The sequence below is a fragment of the Nelumbo nucifera genome, chromosome 1, assembly GCF_055504915.1.
Source record: "Nelumbo nucifera cultivar China Antique chromosome 1, China Antique-T2T, whole genome shotgun sequence".
NCBI lineage: Eukaryota > Viridiplantae > Streptophyta > Magnoliopsida > Proteales > Nelumbonaceae > Nelumbo > Nelumbo nucifera.
In genome coordinates, this window is record NC_142649.1 from 175,724,184 (window position 1) to 175,741,429 (window position 17,246).

The 17,246-nt window shown below is 41.8% G+C and overlaps 1 protein-coding gene across 10 annotated transcripts in view; it reads right to left on the bottom strand.

Annotated features, from left to right (window-relative positions):
- The window catches only part of LOC104587298 (DNA (cytosine-5)-methyltransferase 1-like), a 145,433-nt gene that overhangs the window by 42,261 nt on the left and 85,926 nt on the right, over positions 1–17,246 (bottom strand). For 9 of the 10 annotated variants that reach the window (XR_016080697.1, XR_016080695.1, XR_016080696.1 and 6 more), the window contains 3 exons: positions 13,505–13,548; positions 9,796–9,865; positions 9,614–9,717 (listed from right to left, as the gene is read on the bottom strand). Coding sequence is in view for 7 of the 10 variants with exons in the window: in XM_088895342.1 (XP_088751468.1) it covers positions 9,614–9,717; positions 9,796–9,865; positions 13,505–13,548 (218 nt within the window). In the remaining 3 variants the exon portion in view is untranslated. Of the gene's footprint in view, positions 1–9,613; positions 9,718–9,795; positions 9,866–13,504; positions 13,549–17,246 lie in introns of those variants that run through there. The other variant, XM_088895347.1, reaches the window with a different exon arrangement.

Below are 17,246 nucleotides of genomic sequence, written 5' to 3' on the forward strand. Positions count from 1 at the left end.
CGGGAATAAAACCATTTGCAAACATTTTGAAACCGTACATATATATGTAAATATATTAATTTTGCAAAAAACAAAATTCCAACGATTGAAATCAACTGCCGGCAGTTTGGTTTCCATCAGAGAGAGTGCATTCCCGATCATTACCCTTTGTCCGACAAAGTGGCTGATTCTGTCACTATGACCACCCACTCAGATGAATTCTCAAACTGCCCCAACATACCCAGGTTTTGATCCCCACTAAGGATCTCACTGATTGGCATATCAAAGGCAGCCTGATCCAACACCTAGTGAAGTGTCACAATCGAGTCTAGGGGTCAGGTGTAACTTTCCAGTTTTGCCCATCTATCTCCAAGGTCCAGGGCAAGACTGGAAATCTGGTCCGGTTCAAGGATTCAAGTAATCCCATGCTGTATGTGCCTCGGGTCTTACCCTGATGGCTGAGACAGGCCATCCCAACACTTGGTGGCACACCAGTATCAGCCTTGGCAGGATAAATCTCCCCAGACTTATCCAACGGCTGTGAACATTTAAAACTAACATGAGTCTCTACAAATGTCCAGTTTTAGGGTTTTACACAGAATTAAACCAAACAACATGAATCAAACATGCACTTTATTTATTTCCACTAAACAACAAAAGTACATCAAAATGATTGAAGCTAAGGGCATACAAAACTGTCTAACAGCTCCCACTTGCACTTAGGTCCAATCTGGTACAAGCCGGAGTCCCATACTTTCCACGTGTTTCTCAAACACCTTCTGTGTTAGTGGCTTAGTCAATGGGTCTGCCACATTATCCGCTGATGCTACCTTTTGAATTAGGACGTCCCCTCTACCAACGATCTCCCGCAGTACATGGTACTTCCTCTCGATGTGCTTTGACTTCGAGTGGGCCCGAGGCTCTTTAGCCTGGGCGATCGCTCCATTGTTGTCACACAACAACGGGATGGGTGATGTGCTGGATGGAATCGCTCCCAATTCGTGTATGAATTTCTTCATCCACACGGCTTCCTTGGCAGCTTCACTTGCGGCAATGTACTCGGCCTCGGTTGTGGAGTCTGCAGTGGACCCCTGTTTGCTGCTTTTCCAGCAAACAGCACACGATCCTATCGTGAAAACATACCCAGATGTAGACTTTCTATCATCTGGATCCGACTGGAAATCGGCATCGGTATACCCTAGAACTTGCAGTGAACTACCATCGAATACCAGACAAAACTCTTTCGTCCTTCGAAGGTATTTGAGTATGTTCTTCACAGCAGTCCAATGCTCCTGTCCTGGGTTTGCCTGGAATCTGCTTACCACACTCACCGCCTGAGCTATGTCCGGGCGAGTGCACAACATGGCATACATGATGCTCCCCACAGCTGAGGCATAGGGAACGTCTCTCATGCTCTCAATCTCCTCAGAAGTCTTGGGAGACATCTTCTTGGAGAGAGTGACTCCGTGCCTGAAAGGAACGTTTCCTTTCTTGGAGTTTTCCATGCTGTATCTTTTGACAATTTTGTCAATGTAAGCAGCCTGGGATAATCCAATTATCCGCTTCGATCTATCTCTATAGAGTCGAAGACCCAGTATGTATGAAGCTTCTCCAAGATCTTTCATGGAGAACTGCTGTGATAGCCATACCTTGACCGAAGTCAACATTCCTACATCATTCCCAATGAGTAGGATATCGTCCACATACAAGACTAAAAAGGTGATCTTATCCCCACTGGATTTCCTGTAAACACAGGGCTCATCCGGATCCTGCTCAAAGTCAAACGTTTTGACTGCAGAATCAAAACGGATGTTCCAACTCCTAGAAGCCTGCTTAAGTCCATATATGGATCTATTAAGTTTACATACCATGTGTTCCTGACCAGCAGCAATGAAGCCTTGCGGCTGCTGCATGTAGATATCTTCACTAAGATCTCCATTCAGGAACGCTGTTTTGACATCCATTTGCCAAATCTCGTAATCATGGTACGCTGCTACAGCTAGCAGGATCCTAATGGATTTAAGCATGGCCACCGGTGAAAAGGTTTCCTCATAGTCGATGCCTTCTTTCTGAGTATACCCTTTCGCCACCAAACGAGCTTTAAAGGTCTCAATCCTGCCATCGGGGCCCTTCTTCCTCTTGTAGATCCATTTGCAACCAATTGCTTTTACCCCGGAGGGCGGATCCACTAGAGTCCAGACTCCATTGGTCTCCATTGAGTCCATCTCGGCTCTCATGGCCTCCACCCACTTCTGGGAGTCTATGTCTAACATAGCTTCCGCGTAAGACACGGGATCCTCTTCACTAGTCAAGGCTTCCACCAGGTAACTATCCTGGTCATAACCATATCGGACTGGTGGTCTGGATACCCGGGTGGACCTTCTAGGTTGGTCATTACCTGGAACTTGTGGGTCATCTCCCACTGCTCCTGAGCTCTCCTCATCAAGAACTATTTCCTGACGATGGGTGTCCAGGATGTAATCGGATTCTAAGAATCGGGCGTTTCGACTGCAGAACACTTTCTGCTCACTTGGGTCATAGAATAGATAACCCACCGAATCCTTTGGGTAGCCTATAAACAGGCAACGGCTGGTTTTAGATTCCAACTTGTCCGCACTTGTTCTTTTAACGTGTGCAGGACAACCCCAAATCTTCAAGTGTCTCACACTTGGCTTCCTTCCGGTCCAAAGTTCATATGGAGTTTTCGGAACTGATTTGGTTGGAACCCTATTCAGCACGTAGGTAGCAGTCTCTAATGCGTATCCCCAAAAGGATGTGGGTAATTCTGAGCGTACGAGAAGTGACCGGACCATGTCTAATAAGGTCCTATTTCTCCTCTCTGAAACACCGTTGAGTTGAGGTGTAGCAGGAGGAGCCAGTTGTGACACTATCCCATTGGCCTTTAAGTAGTCCCTGAATTCGTCAGAGAGATACTCGCCACCTCGATCTGATCGAAGGGCCTTAATTTCTCTCCCTAACTGTTTCTCGACTTCCTGTCTGAACTCTTTGAACTTTTCAAATGATTCAGACTTATGTCTCATTAGGTACACGTAACCATATCGTGAAAAATCATCTGTAAAGGTGATGAAGTACACGTGTTGATTCCGTGTCCTAACACTCAGGGGACCACATACATCAGTATGTATTAGGTCAAGTGTGCCTGCACATCTTTCAGGCTTACCGTCAAATGGCCGCTTAGTCATCTTACCTTGGAGGCAAGGTTCACAAGTGGGAAGATTTTCTACGGTTAGAAAATCCAAAGGACCATCCTTTACCAGTCTTGTGATTCGGTCGACACCGATGTGGCCAAGTCGGTAATGCCAGAGGCACGTGAGATTTACTGTATCACGAGTCCTTTTCTTGGGATTTTCGACCGACGTAGTTTCGGTTAAGTTAGTTTCCAAAGAAGGATGCAGAACATAGAGACCGTTCTCTAGCTCCCCGCATGCGATGAATTTATTATTCCGTTTAACAGTAATCATATTACTAAAGTAAACAGTATATCCATCAGCACACAATTTTGAAACAGAAATTAAATTCCTTCTCAAGTTCTGTACATAAAGACAATCTTTAAGTACAAGGACTCCTTCTTTAAAAACTAATTCTACGGTTCCTATTGCCGCAGCTGCAACACTTGCAGTTGTTCCCAAGAACAGTGTCACTTCTCCTTCACTCAGCCTTCTGCTAACTTTGAACCCCTGCAGTGAGTTACACGCATGAGTTGAAGCCCCGGAGTCAACACACCAGGACACAGAAGTAACTAACATATTAGTTTCTATGACACAAGTTTCGATATTACCTTTCTTAGATTCCAGGTAGGTAGGACAGTTCCTCTTCCAGTGGCCGGTCTGCTTGCAGAAGTGACAGACATCAGATGCCTTGTTCTTCTTCTGCTTCTTGGGTTTGGTAGTCTTCTTCTGGGGCTTCTTTGCCTTTCTCTTTCTCTTGCCTGATTTGTTAGCTTCAGCAAGCATAACCACAGGCTCATCCTTCTTGAGTAAATCCTCGGCCCTCTGCAACATATTGCTGAGTTCCTGGACGCTGACATTCAGCTTATTCATATTGTAGTTCATAGTGAACGCATTGAAGGAAGAGGGCAAAGAATTTAGGATGGCATCCACTTGCGTGCCAAGATCTAGCCCGGATCCAAGAGCTTCAAGTTCGTTGATGTATCCCATCATCCGAAGACAATGGTCATGAACTTTCTGCCCTTTGGTCATCTGCGCGGTCATGAACAATTTCAGGACCTTCTGTCGAGTAGAACGGTTCTGCTCCTCATACATTGTCCTTAGACTGTCCAATATGTCCTTGGCAAGTTCGATCTGATCGAACTGCCTCTGTATTGAGTTGTCTAATGAGGCAATGACAAAGCAGCGGGCTAGGGAGTTCTTATCCTCCCAATCTTGGTAGTCCCTCCTACGGGCCTCAGAAGCCCTATCACCCGGACGTTCCGGGGCAGGATTTTTCACTACCTTGTCTAACTTTTCAGAAGTTAGGACCAGCATAAGATTTCTGTACCAGTCGGCATAGTTTGGGCCCTTAAGCTTGTTATCGTCTAGAAGCTTTGCAAATTGACCGTTTGCCATTTTCTGATAAAACAGCAAAATCATTAGTCCACAACCTTAGTTTGATTCATGTTTACCTACATAGATATGGCTTTTAATCTATGTTCCATTTCCATTTTGCTCATCTCTGAGATTTCCCTCCTATCTCAGTGACGGAGACGACGAAATGTCTCTGGAAATGTGGGAAATCACATGGGGTGCGTGAAGCCAACTGTTTCAGCTGCATAACCCCACCACCTTTCTGTGACGGATCATATCCACTCATCAAATGAGTTTCCCTTTGGCCTCTGTCAGACAAGGTTCAGAGCCGTTTTCAGGTAAACCCTTCTGTCAGTGAGTGCACACCCATCATATTCAGGTTACGCCAAGGTACCGTGAGAGAGTTCCCATTTTCTGGTGAAGCCCCTCCCACATCGGTCTATGACGCCCCTATCATCTTATGAAACACTCTAACAGATCCAACAGCAAATGGATAGCCCAATTTTATGGTGCGTTTCCTCATTACTGATGGACCCATCATTGTGCTAATGACGGAAGGCCTTTAGAGAGTCCATCATATGGATCTCCCTATCACTTGCATTCATATTTGCTGGAGGGAACAAAATCACGGCCTAGTTCTAATTTAGGTCAAACCAAAGTGGCTCCCACTGACTTTCATAAAGTCAGATTTCTGGTGGGCCTTCATCGGCTAGGGGTTCCGTACGCATCCCTTTTCAAGGTTGTGGGGCCCACCAGGCAAAGAGGGGGTCATCCAATGACCTTCAGGGACACCATGGCAATGATGTGCATTCAGCCATGGTGTGCGCAAGAGCCACTAACGAGTCATCACGGGCCAAGTACTTATGGCCCATGGTCGCAGCACATCAAACATCCAAACATCACATGTAAAGGAGGAATTGATCCAATCAATTAATTGCTGTAAAGCCCATTCAACGGCCCATTTAAAAACCAAGTCATTAACGATTAATGTCCACTAGGTGTATGGGCTGAATCGCAGATAGCAGTTCGGCCCATACAGCTTATCTCACAATAATGGGCTTTTGCAGCTTTAACCCTTTAAAACTGGGCTTTACAGGTGGGCCGAATTAATCCCTGTAATTGAACATCAGATTTGGAACAAAAGTGTGAGACAATTGGACTGAGAACAGCCCCTTTCGAAACCCAGATTCGGTCCAAACAGTTTTGGTCCAATCTAGTCCGAAATGGTCCAAAACTGATTTTCAATTCAAGAATTAATTATTGAATGATCTGAAATTAATAGTTTTGATTTCTAGCAAACACAAAACAATTTTGGACTGTTCGCACCACCTGCAAAACAGAGGTTAATCACAAGGGTTGCAGTTTCATAAACTGCAAATCGCAGAAAACGATTTCTCCATCTGCAAATCTCCAGCGCTGCCATCTTCTTCCATCTTCTTTAATCAAGAAAAATAACAGAAATCCTATTTCTATTAATTACATTCTTGATCAAATCCTATACATTCAGTCTAAAAAAATAAAAAAAATTATTTACAGACCGAATTGAATGAAATAAATAAATAGAAAAGAAAAAGGGTGCGCAGACCATCTGCGCTAAAACTGCACTGCGATCTCCAGGTTTGAACAGTCCATTAAATCAAAATAAATAAAGAACAATTCCAAATAAATTTTGGATTTAATAGAAATTAATTTCAGATCAATCGCCCTTAACAAGAAACAGTTTCTTGAAAAAAAAAAAAAAAAAGAAAACAATCTGCGCAAATCTTGAAAGAACACCTTCTATCCATCTGCGCAGGGTCAGATCTGATTTTCTTTTGGTTCAAGATTCGAACCTGTGGCTCTGATACCACTGAAAGAATGGTAGGATCCATCTAATGGACGCCATGAAGGTTGCGGAATGGGTGGGGCGAATTTCAAAAATTTCCTACCTTCTCCCAACTGGGAATCATATTCCCTGAATTTAGAATACAATATTCAAGGATCTACTTGAACCCTAATCAAACCAGATCTGTACCAAAAGATAAATGGGAGGATTATACCTGATCCGGAGAAGCAGTATCTCCCAAAGTTGGTGTTCACGCCCAAAGAATGCTCCAAGATCTGTCCCTGCTGAAGATGACACAGCTGTGGATGGAACAGAACCAGCAGGGTGCGTCCTACACACTGGATCCTTCACAAGAATCCCCTGGATGTACTAAACACTGAATTCTTTCAGTCTTTCTTGCAAGACTGATGTCAAGAACTGGTTTCTTGACTTTCTTTTCTGCAAAGATCGAATCTTGCAACAATACAGATGGCGGCGGCAGGAGGAGATCTGCAGAAACGAAAGGGCTGAACTGTTTTCTTTTCTGGAGAGTATGAGATCTAATCTCAAATCGCAGGAACCCTTCTTGCTTACCAAAACCCCCTTGGATCGAAATCTGATTTCTCTCCCCCTTGGTACATTCGAAATCTCCTCCTTTCTTCTTGATTAAGAAATCTCCTAATTAGGAGTTATCCCAATCCAAATCAGTATTTGGATAGGGGATATTCTTAATCCTTTTCCCAGATAGAGTTAGCTTACTCCTGATCTTATCAGGAGGTTACCAGATTCAAATCTGATTTGAATTTGGTCTCTAAGAGTGGATAAGGCTAAGAGCCCAATCCTTTTTGCTAACTTCAATCTCAAATTCGCCCCATTGATGGGTGATCATATCAGCCCACTTCGAAATGGGCTTTAGGCCCATTAAGTATTCAGTGTTTAATTAGTTTCCAATCTGCTGCCCAGTTGGGCTTCTTTGTATGGCGTGGGGCCCAAGCATTGATCTACACACCAGCCACATGGGTTCGGCCCAGCCTTTAATAGAAGGCCCAGCCAAATTCACTGAAAATCTCAATGAACCCCTTGAGTCCATCGTATGAACCCTATGGGCCCAACACTTACATTAAGTGGTCCCTGGGCCAAGCCATCTTATAAAAACCCAGGGACTGTGGGCAGGTGCAAGATTAGCCCATCAGGTATTGTCCTAAATGGTCTTACACTTAACCTCTCAGCCCTTAATGATCAAGCACTGCCCGACAAGAGAGGACCTCTCCCTCGGCTGCAAGGAACAGTGCCGCACTCTCCTCTCACATGGATCCCGGGAATTAAAACCATTTGCAAACATTTTGAAACCGTACATATATATGTAAATATATTAATTTTGCAAAAAACAAAATTCCAACGATTGAAATCAACTGCCGGCAGTTTGGTTTCCATCAGAGAGAGTGCATTCCCGATCATTACCCTTTGTCCGACAAAGTGGCTGATTCTGTCACTATGACCACCCACTCAGATGAATTCTCAAACTGCCCCAACATACCCAGGTTTTGATCCCCACTAAGGATCTCACTGATTGGCATATCAAAGGCAGCCTGATCCAACACCTAGTGAAGTGTCACAATCGAGTCTAGGGGTCAGGTGTAACTTTCCAGTTTTGCCCATCTATCTCCAAGGTCCAGGGCAAGACTGGAAATCTGGTCCGGTTCAAGGATTCAAGTAATCCCATGCTGTATGTGCCTCGGGTCTTACCCTGATGGCTGAGACAGGCCATCCCAACACTTGGTGGCACACCAGTATCAGCCTTGGCAGGATAAATCTCCCCAGACTTATCCAACGGCTGTGAACATTTAAAACTAACATGAGTCTCTACAAATGTCCAGTTTTAGGGTTTTACACAGAATTAAACCAAACAACATGAATCAAACATGCACTTTATTTATTTCCACTAAACAACAAAAGTACATCAAAATGATTGAAGCTAAGGGCATACAAAACTGTCTAACACCTTCTTACTTATAGTCAACTCAAACCATTGAGAAGACAGGTCATCCTTGATCTACAGTTGTCTTAACACATGAACAGGATCACACGATCCAAAAAAACAGGGGTTACACAGGTTCGACGGCATTCAGCCGCCCAGACTCATAGGGTTTTCACTTGGCACATGACCAAGGAGGGTAAACAAGAGAAAAACAGGGAGAACTGTACCAGTTGTAGCTATTTTTTGTCCAGAATCAGATTTCTGCTCCGCCCAGGTTCTACTAGACTATTTGATCTGTTCTCTGGGTTGATCGATCTGCTCTCTTTAATCAGTATTCCCACTCTGATACCATCTTGACAATGTGGCCAACCAGAAATAAGAGGAAGAGAAGAGAAGAGAAGAGGAAAAGAAGAGAAGAGAAGAGAGGAGGGAAGAAAGAAGGGTTTTGCAATGTAGCAGTGCTGGTGGCGCCAGCCTTTATTTTAATATATATAGGGTGGCAGAAATAACAAGGGAAAAGACCCTTGTGCCCCTGAGTACAATAACAGACATAACAGAAAGAAAAAACGAAATAAAAAACACTTTAATTAGCCAAACAGGCCCTAACATCTGCAATTAATAGAATGTACTCCTCGACAACTATGCAGCCCCTAGTGTTAGGGCAAGGCTTTGTTGACTTGAGTGTGCTTTAAAAAAAGCACCCCATTTGAATTCATTATTTATAGTATTCATTGTTTATTTTCCATATTAATTGTCAATATGGAAAGTAGTTTATTAGTATGGGAAGCTCCTTGTAGTTCAAGTCTATTGGTTGTTAATTTCTTGGATGCTTTTAGGAGTCCTACATTTTCTTTTCATCCTTCAAATATTTTTGAGAAGGCTAGCCAAAACAAGTCTATATATGGGTGTTTCTTTTTCAAATGGTGGAATTTATGATGACCTCATTGGGAATACTTGAGTAGTTTCTATATAGTTAGTAACCTAGAGGGGAGGTTCTTTGTTCTTTGGTGCATTCCCTTACTAGAATAAGAAAGAAGAAACAAGAATTATATTGAGGATCAAAGCACCCTGCATTGGATTGAGTAATTGTACATTAATTGGCAGAGAGAAACAAGGGGGCTGGCTCTTACATTTCTCATTTGGGGTGGGTGATATATCCCCTCATGTCCATTGGTACTTTTTATTATTATTCATTTTAAATGAAACTTCAGACCAATTAACAATCAAAAACACTATTGCAAAGAAGCAATTGCAAAAGTGCCAAAGCTTGACAGTTGGAAAAATGAAAAGAAGAAAACAACAATGTACCTTTGTTTTATTGTCCCATAGAACCTATAATAATCAGGAAAACCTTGTAGCCTAGCACACTCACGTATAGTAAGGACTCGATCTTGCTCAGGATGTAAAGTTGCCTAAGAAAATCAACAAGGTTAAACCAAGACCGAGATAAATACCAAGTAATCATGAATAAAACTACAATAATAAAATACCTGGAAACGAGGATCTATTGTCGTCAATACAGTGGGTACTGTCTCATCCCACCATAGTCGTGCAAAAGGTCTGTATAACAAAACAGGCGTTTCATCATCTTCTAATCATCATTACAATAGAAATCTACTGAATTAAAAAATATGAAAGAAAAGTAGTTTCTTGAAGAGAGAAGGAAGAGAGAAGGAAAAGAAGAGAAGAAGAGAAGTTGAAAAGAGAGCAATGATTTAGCCGCCCCCTTCACTTATTATTTATACTAAAAATAATAGAATAATACAAAGACAACTATACCCTTATAGGGTGGCAAAACATAAAACAACATATATAACACTCAAAAACATAATAAAATTTGGACTCACATAACTATTGTGGTCCCCACCTCCTATCTATCAACTAACATAAAACATCTACTCAGAAAAACATCATAAAACTGATTAATCTTCAACACTCCCTCTCAATTTGGGAGTAAATGTCACACATTCCCAACTTGCATAGATCATGTTCAAGCTTGTTCTTTGCCACCCCTTTACTGAGAGCATCAGCCAGCTGCAACTCTGAAGAGGCATAAGGCAAACAAACTTCTCCGGTTGTTACCCTTTCTCTTATAAAGTGTCTATCAACTTCAAGGTGCTTTGTCCTATCATGTTGAATTGGATTGTGGGTAATATTGATTGCAGCCTGATTGTCACAATATAACATCATAGGTTCCTCTGCTTTCACCCCAATCTCATTCAAAAAAGATCTAACCCAAAGAAGTTCTGAGACACCATGAGCCATGGATCTATACTCAGCCTTTGCACTTGACCTTGCCACAACCACTTCCTTCTTACTCTTCCAAGAGATGAAGTTTCCACCTACAAAGGTACACACTCCTAATGTAGAACTCCTATCATCTAAGCATCTTGCCCAGTTTGCATCTGTATAGGATTCTAGCTTCAGATTCCCATGATTTGAGAAAAGAATGTCTCTACCAGGGTGCTTTTTCAGATATGCAAGTATTCTCTCAATAGCTTCCCAGTGCTGAACCCGAGTACTGACTCACAACACTGACAACATAAGAAATATCTGGTCGTGTCATACACAAATACAGCAGTTGGCCCACCATTCTTTGATGTCTCCCCGCATCCTTTACCAACTCACCACTCACCATCCACACCATTAATTCTATGATTTGGATCAATAAGAGTGTTTGCTGGTTTGGTCCCCAACTTCCCAGTCTCCCGCAGTAGGTCAAGTACATACTTTCTTTGTGAAATGAAGATCCCATGCTTGGATCTTGCAACTTCAATCCCCAAGAAGAATTTGAGCTCACCAAGATCTTTGATCTCAAATTCTTGCTGCAGTGATTTTTTGAGATCATCAATCTCCTCCAGATCATTTCCTGTCACCACTATATCATCCACATACACAATCATAATTGACACTAGAGCATCTCTCCTCTTCACAAAGAGGGTGTGATCAAACTATGTCTGTGTGTATCCAAAACGGAGTGCAATGGGAAGATCAAGGTCAGTGGGATCAGCTGCAACAATGGTGTTAGGGGCAGGAACATTATCATCAGAAAACATAACATGCTCAAGAGGAATACCTGGAACTGTATCTGCTGAATCTGGAGTTTCAGAAGGACTGATAGAGAGTGGTGTGGGTAGAGGATGTGTGGAGTCAACCATCACCTACCGGTGCTGATATTTTTGTGAGGCTGCCCGTAGTGGCTCAGGTAATGAAACTGGAGGTACAAGTGCTGGCTGAACTGATGGAGGCACCAAAGAAACAGGAAGAGGAACAAATTGTGAGTTCTCCTCCCCAAAACTCTCCCTCTGAGGAAGAAGGTAACATCCATAGTGACAAATCTACTCCTCGTCACTAGGTCATAACAGCAATACCCCTTTTGGTTCTGAGCATACCCAAGAAAAACACATTTCTTGGCCTTAGGATCCAATTTCTTGCGATGAGGGCCAAGAATGTGAACAAAGGAAACACAACCAAAAACCCTCAGAGGTATATGAAATATCTCCCCATCTGGAAAAAGAAGACTAAATGGCACCTTAAACCCCAAAGTCCGTAAAGGAACATGGTTAATCAAATGCACGCCTGTAAGAACTGCATCTCCCCAGAACTGCACAGGAACTGAAGCACACACCATAAGACTCCTTGCCACCCCCACAATGTGTCTGCTTTTCCTCTTAGAAACTCCATTCTATTGCGGTGTATATGCACAACTGCTTTGATGAATTACACCATGTTCTAAGAGATACGTGGTCAGGTCCTTCTCAAAGTACTCTCTGGCATTATCTAATCTAAAAGCCTTAGTTCTCACTCCAAATTGTGTGAGAACCATCTGGTCAAACTGTCGTACCAACTTAGGAACCTCATCACGTGACCTCATCAAATATATCCAAGAATAATGTGAATAATCATCCACAAACAAGAGAAACTAATGGAATCCTCCCATGGAAGGGATATGATATGGCCCCCATACATCAGTGTGAACAATATTAAAAGCATAAATACTTCTTTTATTACTTGGTTTAAAAGACTGTCTACAATGCTTTCCTAACTAACATAGAATTACACAGCCAGGACATTACCATGTAAATCTCCAACACCCATCGGGAAGAGTTTGTATCAGGTTTCTTCTCCTCCCTAGTGAGATACCCTAATTTTCCACGGGCACCAATAGCCATTTTAGCTGATTGTGCCCACTCCAAATAATTTGTACCATCAAGTTTTACTATAGTAATGATCCCAGACCCAAAAATATCATTACTACCTTTAACACCCAGTCCCACAGTACCGATAGATTTCATCTCGGTATTCCAACTCTTCATCTTACTTCAAACAGTTCAACAGTAAGAAAAAAATAGATTGGAGACCTTCAAAATATAATTTAATATCACACACAGAAACCAACCCTTCCGGAAGAAGAAAACCCTAGCTGGAGAGAAATCTTCTCCTCCCCATGCCTCCCAATAGAGAGAAAAGTGAATCGATCACTCCGGGAGGCTCACAAAATTCCAGAAACCAAACCACCCTCTTCAGAAAATCAAAAGAAAACTAACAATACCTGGGTGCCCAAGATCAGATAAAAAACAAAGAGTCCAACTTTTCTGAGACTCTTCCCTGTACTCCAGTTCTTCTTGATTTTGATGCCGAACAATAGATCACCTTCCTGATGACTAGATCCCACCAAAAAATCCAAGAACTGGGCAATCTATAGCAAATCGATCAGCCCTTTACTACTTCATGCAATCGACTGATCTAGGGCTGCGTGAGAATGCTTTAAGAAACCCTAGCTGATGCTATGATACCAAGTAGAAATCTGTTGAATTAAAAAATATGAAAGAAAAGTAGTTTCTTGAAGAGAGAAGGAGGAGAAGAAGAGAAGTTGAAAAGAAAAGAGAGCAATGATTTGACCGACCCCTTCACTTATTATTTATACTAAAAATAATAGAACAATACAAAGACAACTATGCCCTTATAGGGCGGCAAAACATAAAACAGCATATATAACACTCAAAAACATAATAAATTTTGAAATCACATAACTACTGTGGTCCCCACCTGCTATCTAACAACTAACACAAAACATCTACTATAAAAAACATCATAAAACTGATTAATTTTCAACAATTACAATAATAATAACAATAATGATGATGATGATGATGGTGATGATAACATAATAAAGGTTCCTAGGAAGCACATGATTACCTCACTGACTTTCCTTGGGCATACCTCAAAGCATAATCAGGAACCTATGCACAAAGAAAAGAGAGAGTAAATGAAAAAGAAGATTTCAGAACAAGTTAATGTTTTACTTGGTAAGTTTGGGTATTATAAAGGACCATGGGTCCCATGCAACAATGCTTATAAGGATCAAAGGGCGTGTTTAGTATAGATGAGACTTTAACTGCTTGTCCTAAACATGCTTGTGGTTAACTTATCTAAAAAAAGGATGTGGTTAGCCTGGGATTATCTGACAAGGCAATATTTGATTCAAGTTGCTAGTTAGGAAAATACAGCCTTCATAAGCAAGGAAAGGGTTGTAGAAAGGCAAGTTTCCTTTGAAGATGTCTGCTAGGTAGGTTTGAAGACACCCTACCAAAACAGCAAAGGTGGAGAGCTGGGTAGAGTGGTTGGAAGTGTCACTCTAAACTGGAAGTCAGAAAACTTTGTGGATATTCTTCCTTGTTCATTTTCCCCTCGGAAAAGAAGGCATTCAAAACCTTGGGTCATGATTGTGCACTCTTAAATGCCCAAAAGATGCTTTTGTCAAGATGGGGATCATGCATAGGCATGGTCAAGATCCTCACTGGTTTTGGTCATCCCATCATAAGCCCCAATGTTCTCACTCTACTGCTCTCCTCAAGACGTGAAGTTCTCAAAAACCACAACATTCAGCAGTTTGGGGATATCAAATAAGGATATCCCAAGGGGTGCTGGTGGAGATAGAACATTTGGGCTTGGTGATCTATAAACTGAAATGGTGAGAGATGAGTAAGTGTAGTTATCAGTTGATGCAGAATCCTCAGATTCCTCACTGGAATGCAGTCATTAGAATTGTATGGTGTTTGAAAATAGCTCCGGGACATGGATTGCAAATCAGGCAGCAAACTTGAAATTGAAGGCCATGCTGATGCAATTGGGCTACTAAGATCAGTCTTTGACAGAAGGTCTCCAATAGGATGTTGTACATTTCTCGGAGGCAATTTAGTTACTTGGAAGAGCAAAAAGAAAACTGTGGTTGCAAATATTGCTGAAACAGAGTATAGAGCCATGGCACACACCACATGTTAGCTTATGTGGTTGAAACACCTACTTCAGGAAGTTGGATTCACCATGACAAGTCCTACGAAGCTGTATTGTGACAACCAAGCAGCAGTCCATGTCTCTTTTAATCCGGTCTTCCATGAAAGAACCGAACAAATAGATGTTGATTGTTGCTTCGTGAAAGAGAAGGTACTTGGTGGAGAGGTCAGCACATCTCATGTAAGTTCAAAGAAGCAATGGGCAAATTTGTTTACAAAGAGCTTAAGCTAGAAAAGGGTTGAATACATATGCATCAAGCTGGGATTATATGAAATATATACTCTCCAGCTTGAGAGAGAGTATTAGCAGTCAATTGATCAGGGGTGTCTTAGCCATTTACTTATGTTTTGTTATGTTTGAATATTATGTAAATGGACAGGCAAGTCCTAACCAAGTAATGGACAGCCCTCCAGTTTTCTCTCTTTCTCTCTTCCTCTCTTCTCCCTTTCTCTTGTCCTTTCTTTCTACAGATTCCTCTAGGGTTTGTTTGGGAGTTCAGAGATTGTATCACTATCTATTGGCCACCAGTGAGCCAAAGCATTACCATGCGAATTTTTTTTTTTTTTCTGAAAATCATATGATTATTATACTACAATTTATAACATTCATGCGGTTCAAACAAATCCAATTGAGAACCAGTTCTTTGCTTTGTCAATCTATTTTTTTTCCTTTTGATTTTTCATGGAGCTCTTGTTTTAAAGTGTTGCTATCATAGTTGTCAAGGCGACGCCTAGGCGACAAGTGTTAGACAGTGTATGCCCTTAGCTCCAATCAACATGAAGTGCATTATGACATTTATTGTAAATGAATAAAGTACATATTCGATTCAAGTTATATTGGTGTGTTTCTGTGTAATACCCTTAAACAGGACACATATGAGATTCGTGTTAGTTTAGAATCTTCATAGCCGTTGGATAGATCTGGGGAGATTTATCCTGCCAAGGCCGACACTGATGTACCGCCAAGTTGGTTGGGGTGGTTTGTCTCAGCTGCCAGGGTGAGACCTGAGGTACATGTAGTGTGGGTTTTCTTTAAACCCTGAACCGGACCAGAATTCCAGTATTGCCCTAAACCTTGGAGATAGATGGGCAAAACTGGAATGTTACACCTGACCCCTAGACTCGATTATCATACTGCACTAGGTGTCGGATTGGGTTATCTTTGATATGCCAATCAGTGAGATCCTTAGAGGGGGTCAAAACCTAGGTATGTTGGGACAGTTCGAGAATTCATCTGAGTGGGTGATCATAGTGATAGGATCAACCCCTTTGTCGGACAAAGTGAATGATCGGGGATGCACTCTCTCTGATGGAAACCAAAACTGCCGGCAGTCGATTTCAACTGTTGAAATTTGTTTTTTGCAAAATATATTTATATAGAGATATACATATATATATATATATATATATTATGGACTCTCTTGTCGGGCATACATATATATATGTGTATATATATTATGGACTCTCTTGTCGGGCAGTGTTTGATCATTATGGGCTGAGAGGTTAAGTGTAAGACCATTGAGGGTTATACCTAATGGGCTAATCTTGCATCTGCCCACAGTCTTTCGGCCTTCATAAGATGGCTGGACGCAGGGACCATTTAGTGTAAATGTTGGGCCCATTAAGAGCCCATAGTGATGGACTCAGGGGTTCACTATATTCAGTAGTGAATTCGGCCAAGCCTTGTAACAGGGGCTAGGCTGAACCCATGTGGCTGATGTGTAGATCAATGATAGGGTCCCACGCCATACAAAGAGAACCAAGTTAGCCAACATTAAAGAGGAAGTGAGCCTGAAAGCTTAAGGGGCTTAAAAGCCCATTTCGAACTAGGTTAATTAGATTAATTAAATAGGGGCGGATCTGGGATTTGGATCAGCAGATAAGATAATGGATTATCCTTATCCACTCAAAGAGTCCATATCCAAATAAAGATTTGGATCAAGGAACTCCTAATTCGATTAGGAAGGCTGAAGAATCACAAGTTCTTGGTGAAGAACTACCTGTTGATCTTGCCTCATCCTAAGCTGTGTCATCTTCAGTGGAGGGAGGATTTGGTACACTCTTTGGGCGTGAACACCTACGTTGGGAGGAGCATTCTTGCGTGGATTCCGTATCAGGTATATCCCTCCCTAATTTTGGTTTCAGATTTGGTCCGGTTTGGTTACCAGAACGAACCTTGAAAATGCAGTTTTCTAAATTGGGAATAGGATTCCCGGATGGGAGTAAAGAAAATTTTTGCCCAACCTTCCTACAGGGTTCGGCCATCCATATGATGGATCTCCCATCCCTACAGTGGTATTAAAGCCAGGTTCAAGTCTTGAACCAAATTAGAATAAATCTGAATCTACGCAAATGGACAGAAGGCGTTCTACCCGATTTGCGTAGTTAGCGTTTTTTCTGGGAATTGGTTCCTAGATTATTGGCGGATGATCTAGAAAATAAATCTTTATTATTCTGTCATATTTATAGAATCGTTCTGTGAATGTTTCTTGAATTTTTGGGCTACACATGTGATGAAGATCGAATCTTTTTGGTGCCAAGATTGGCGCACCCTGCGATTTCTTTTCTATTCAATTTTGGTCTATAAATAATTTTTTTTAGACAAATTGTATAGGAATTCGATGCGATGCAATAATAGAAAAATT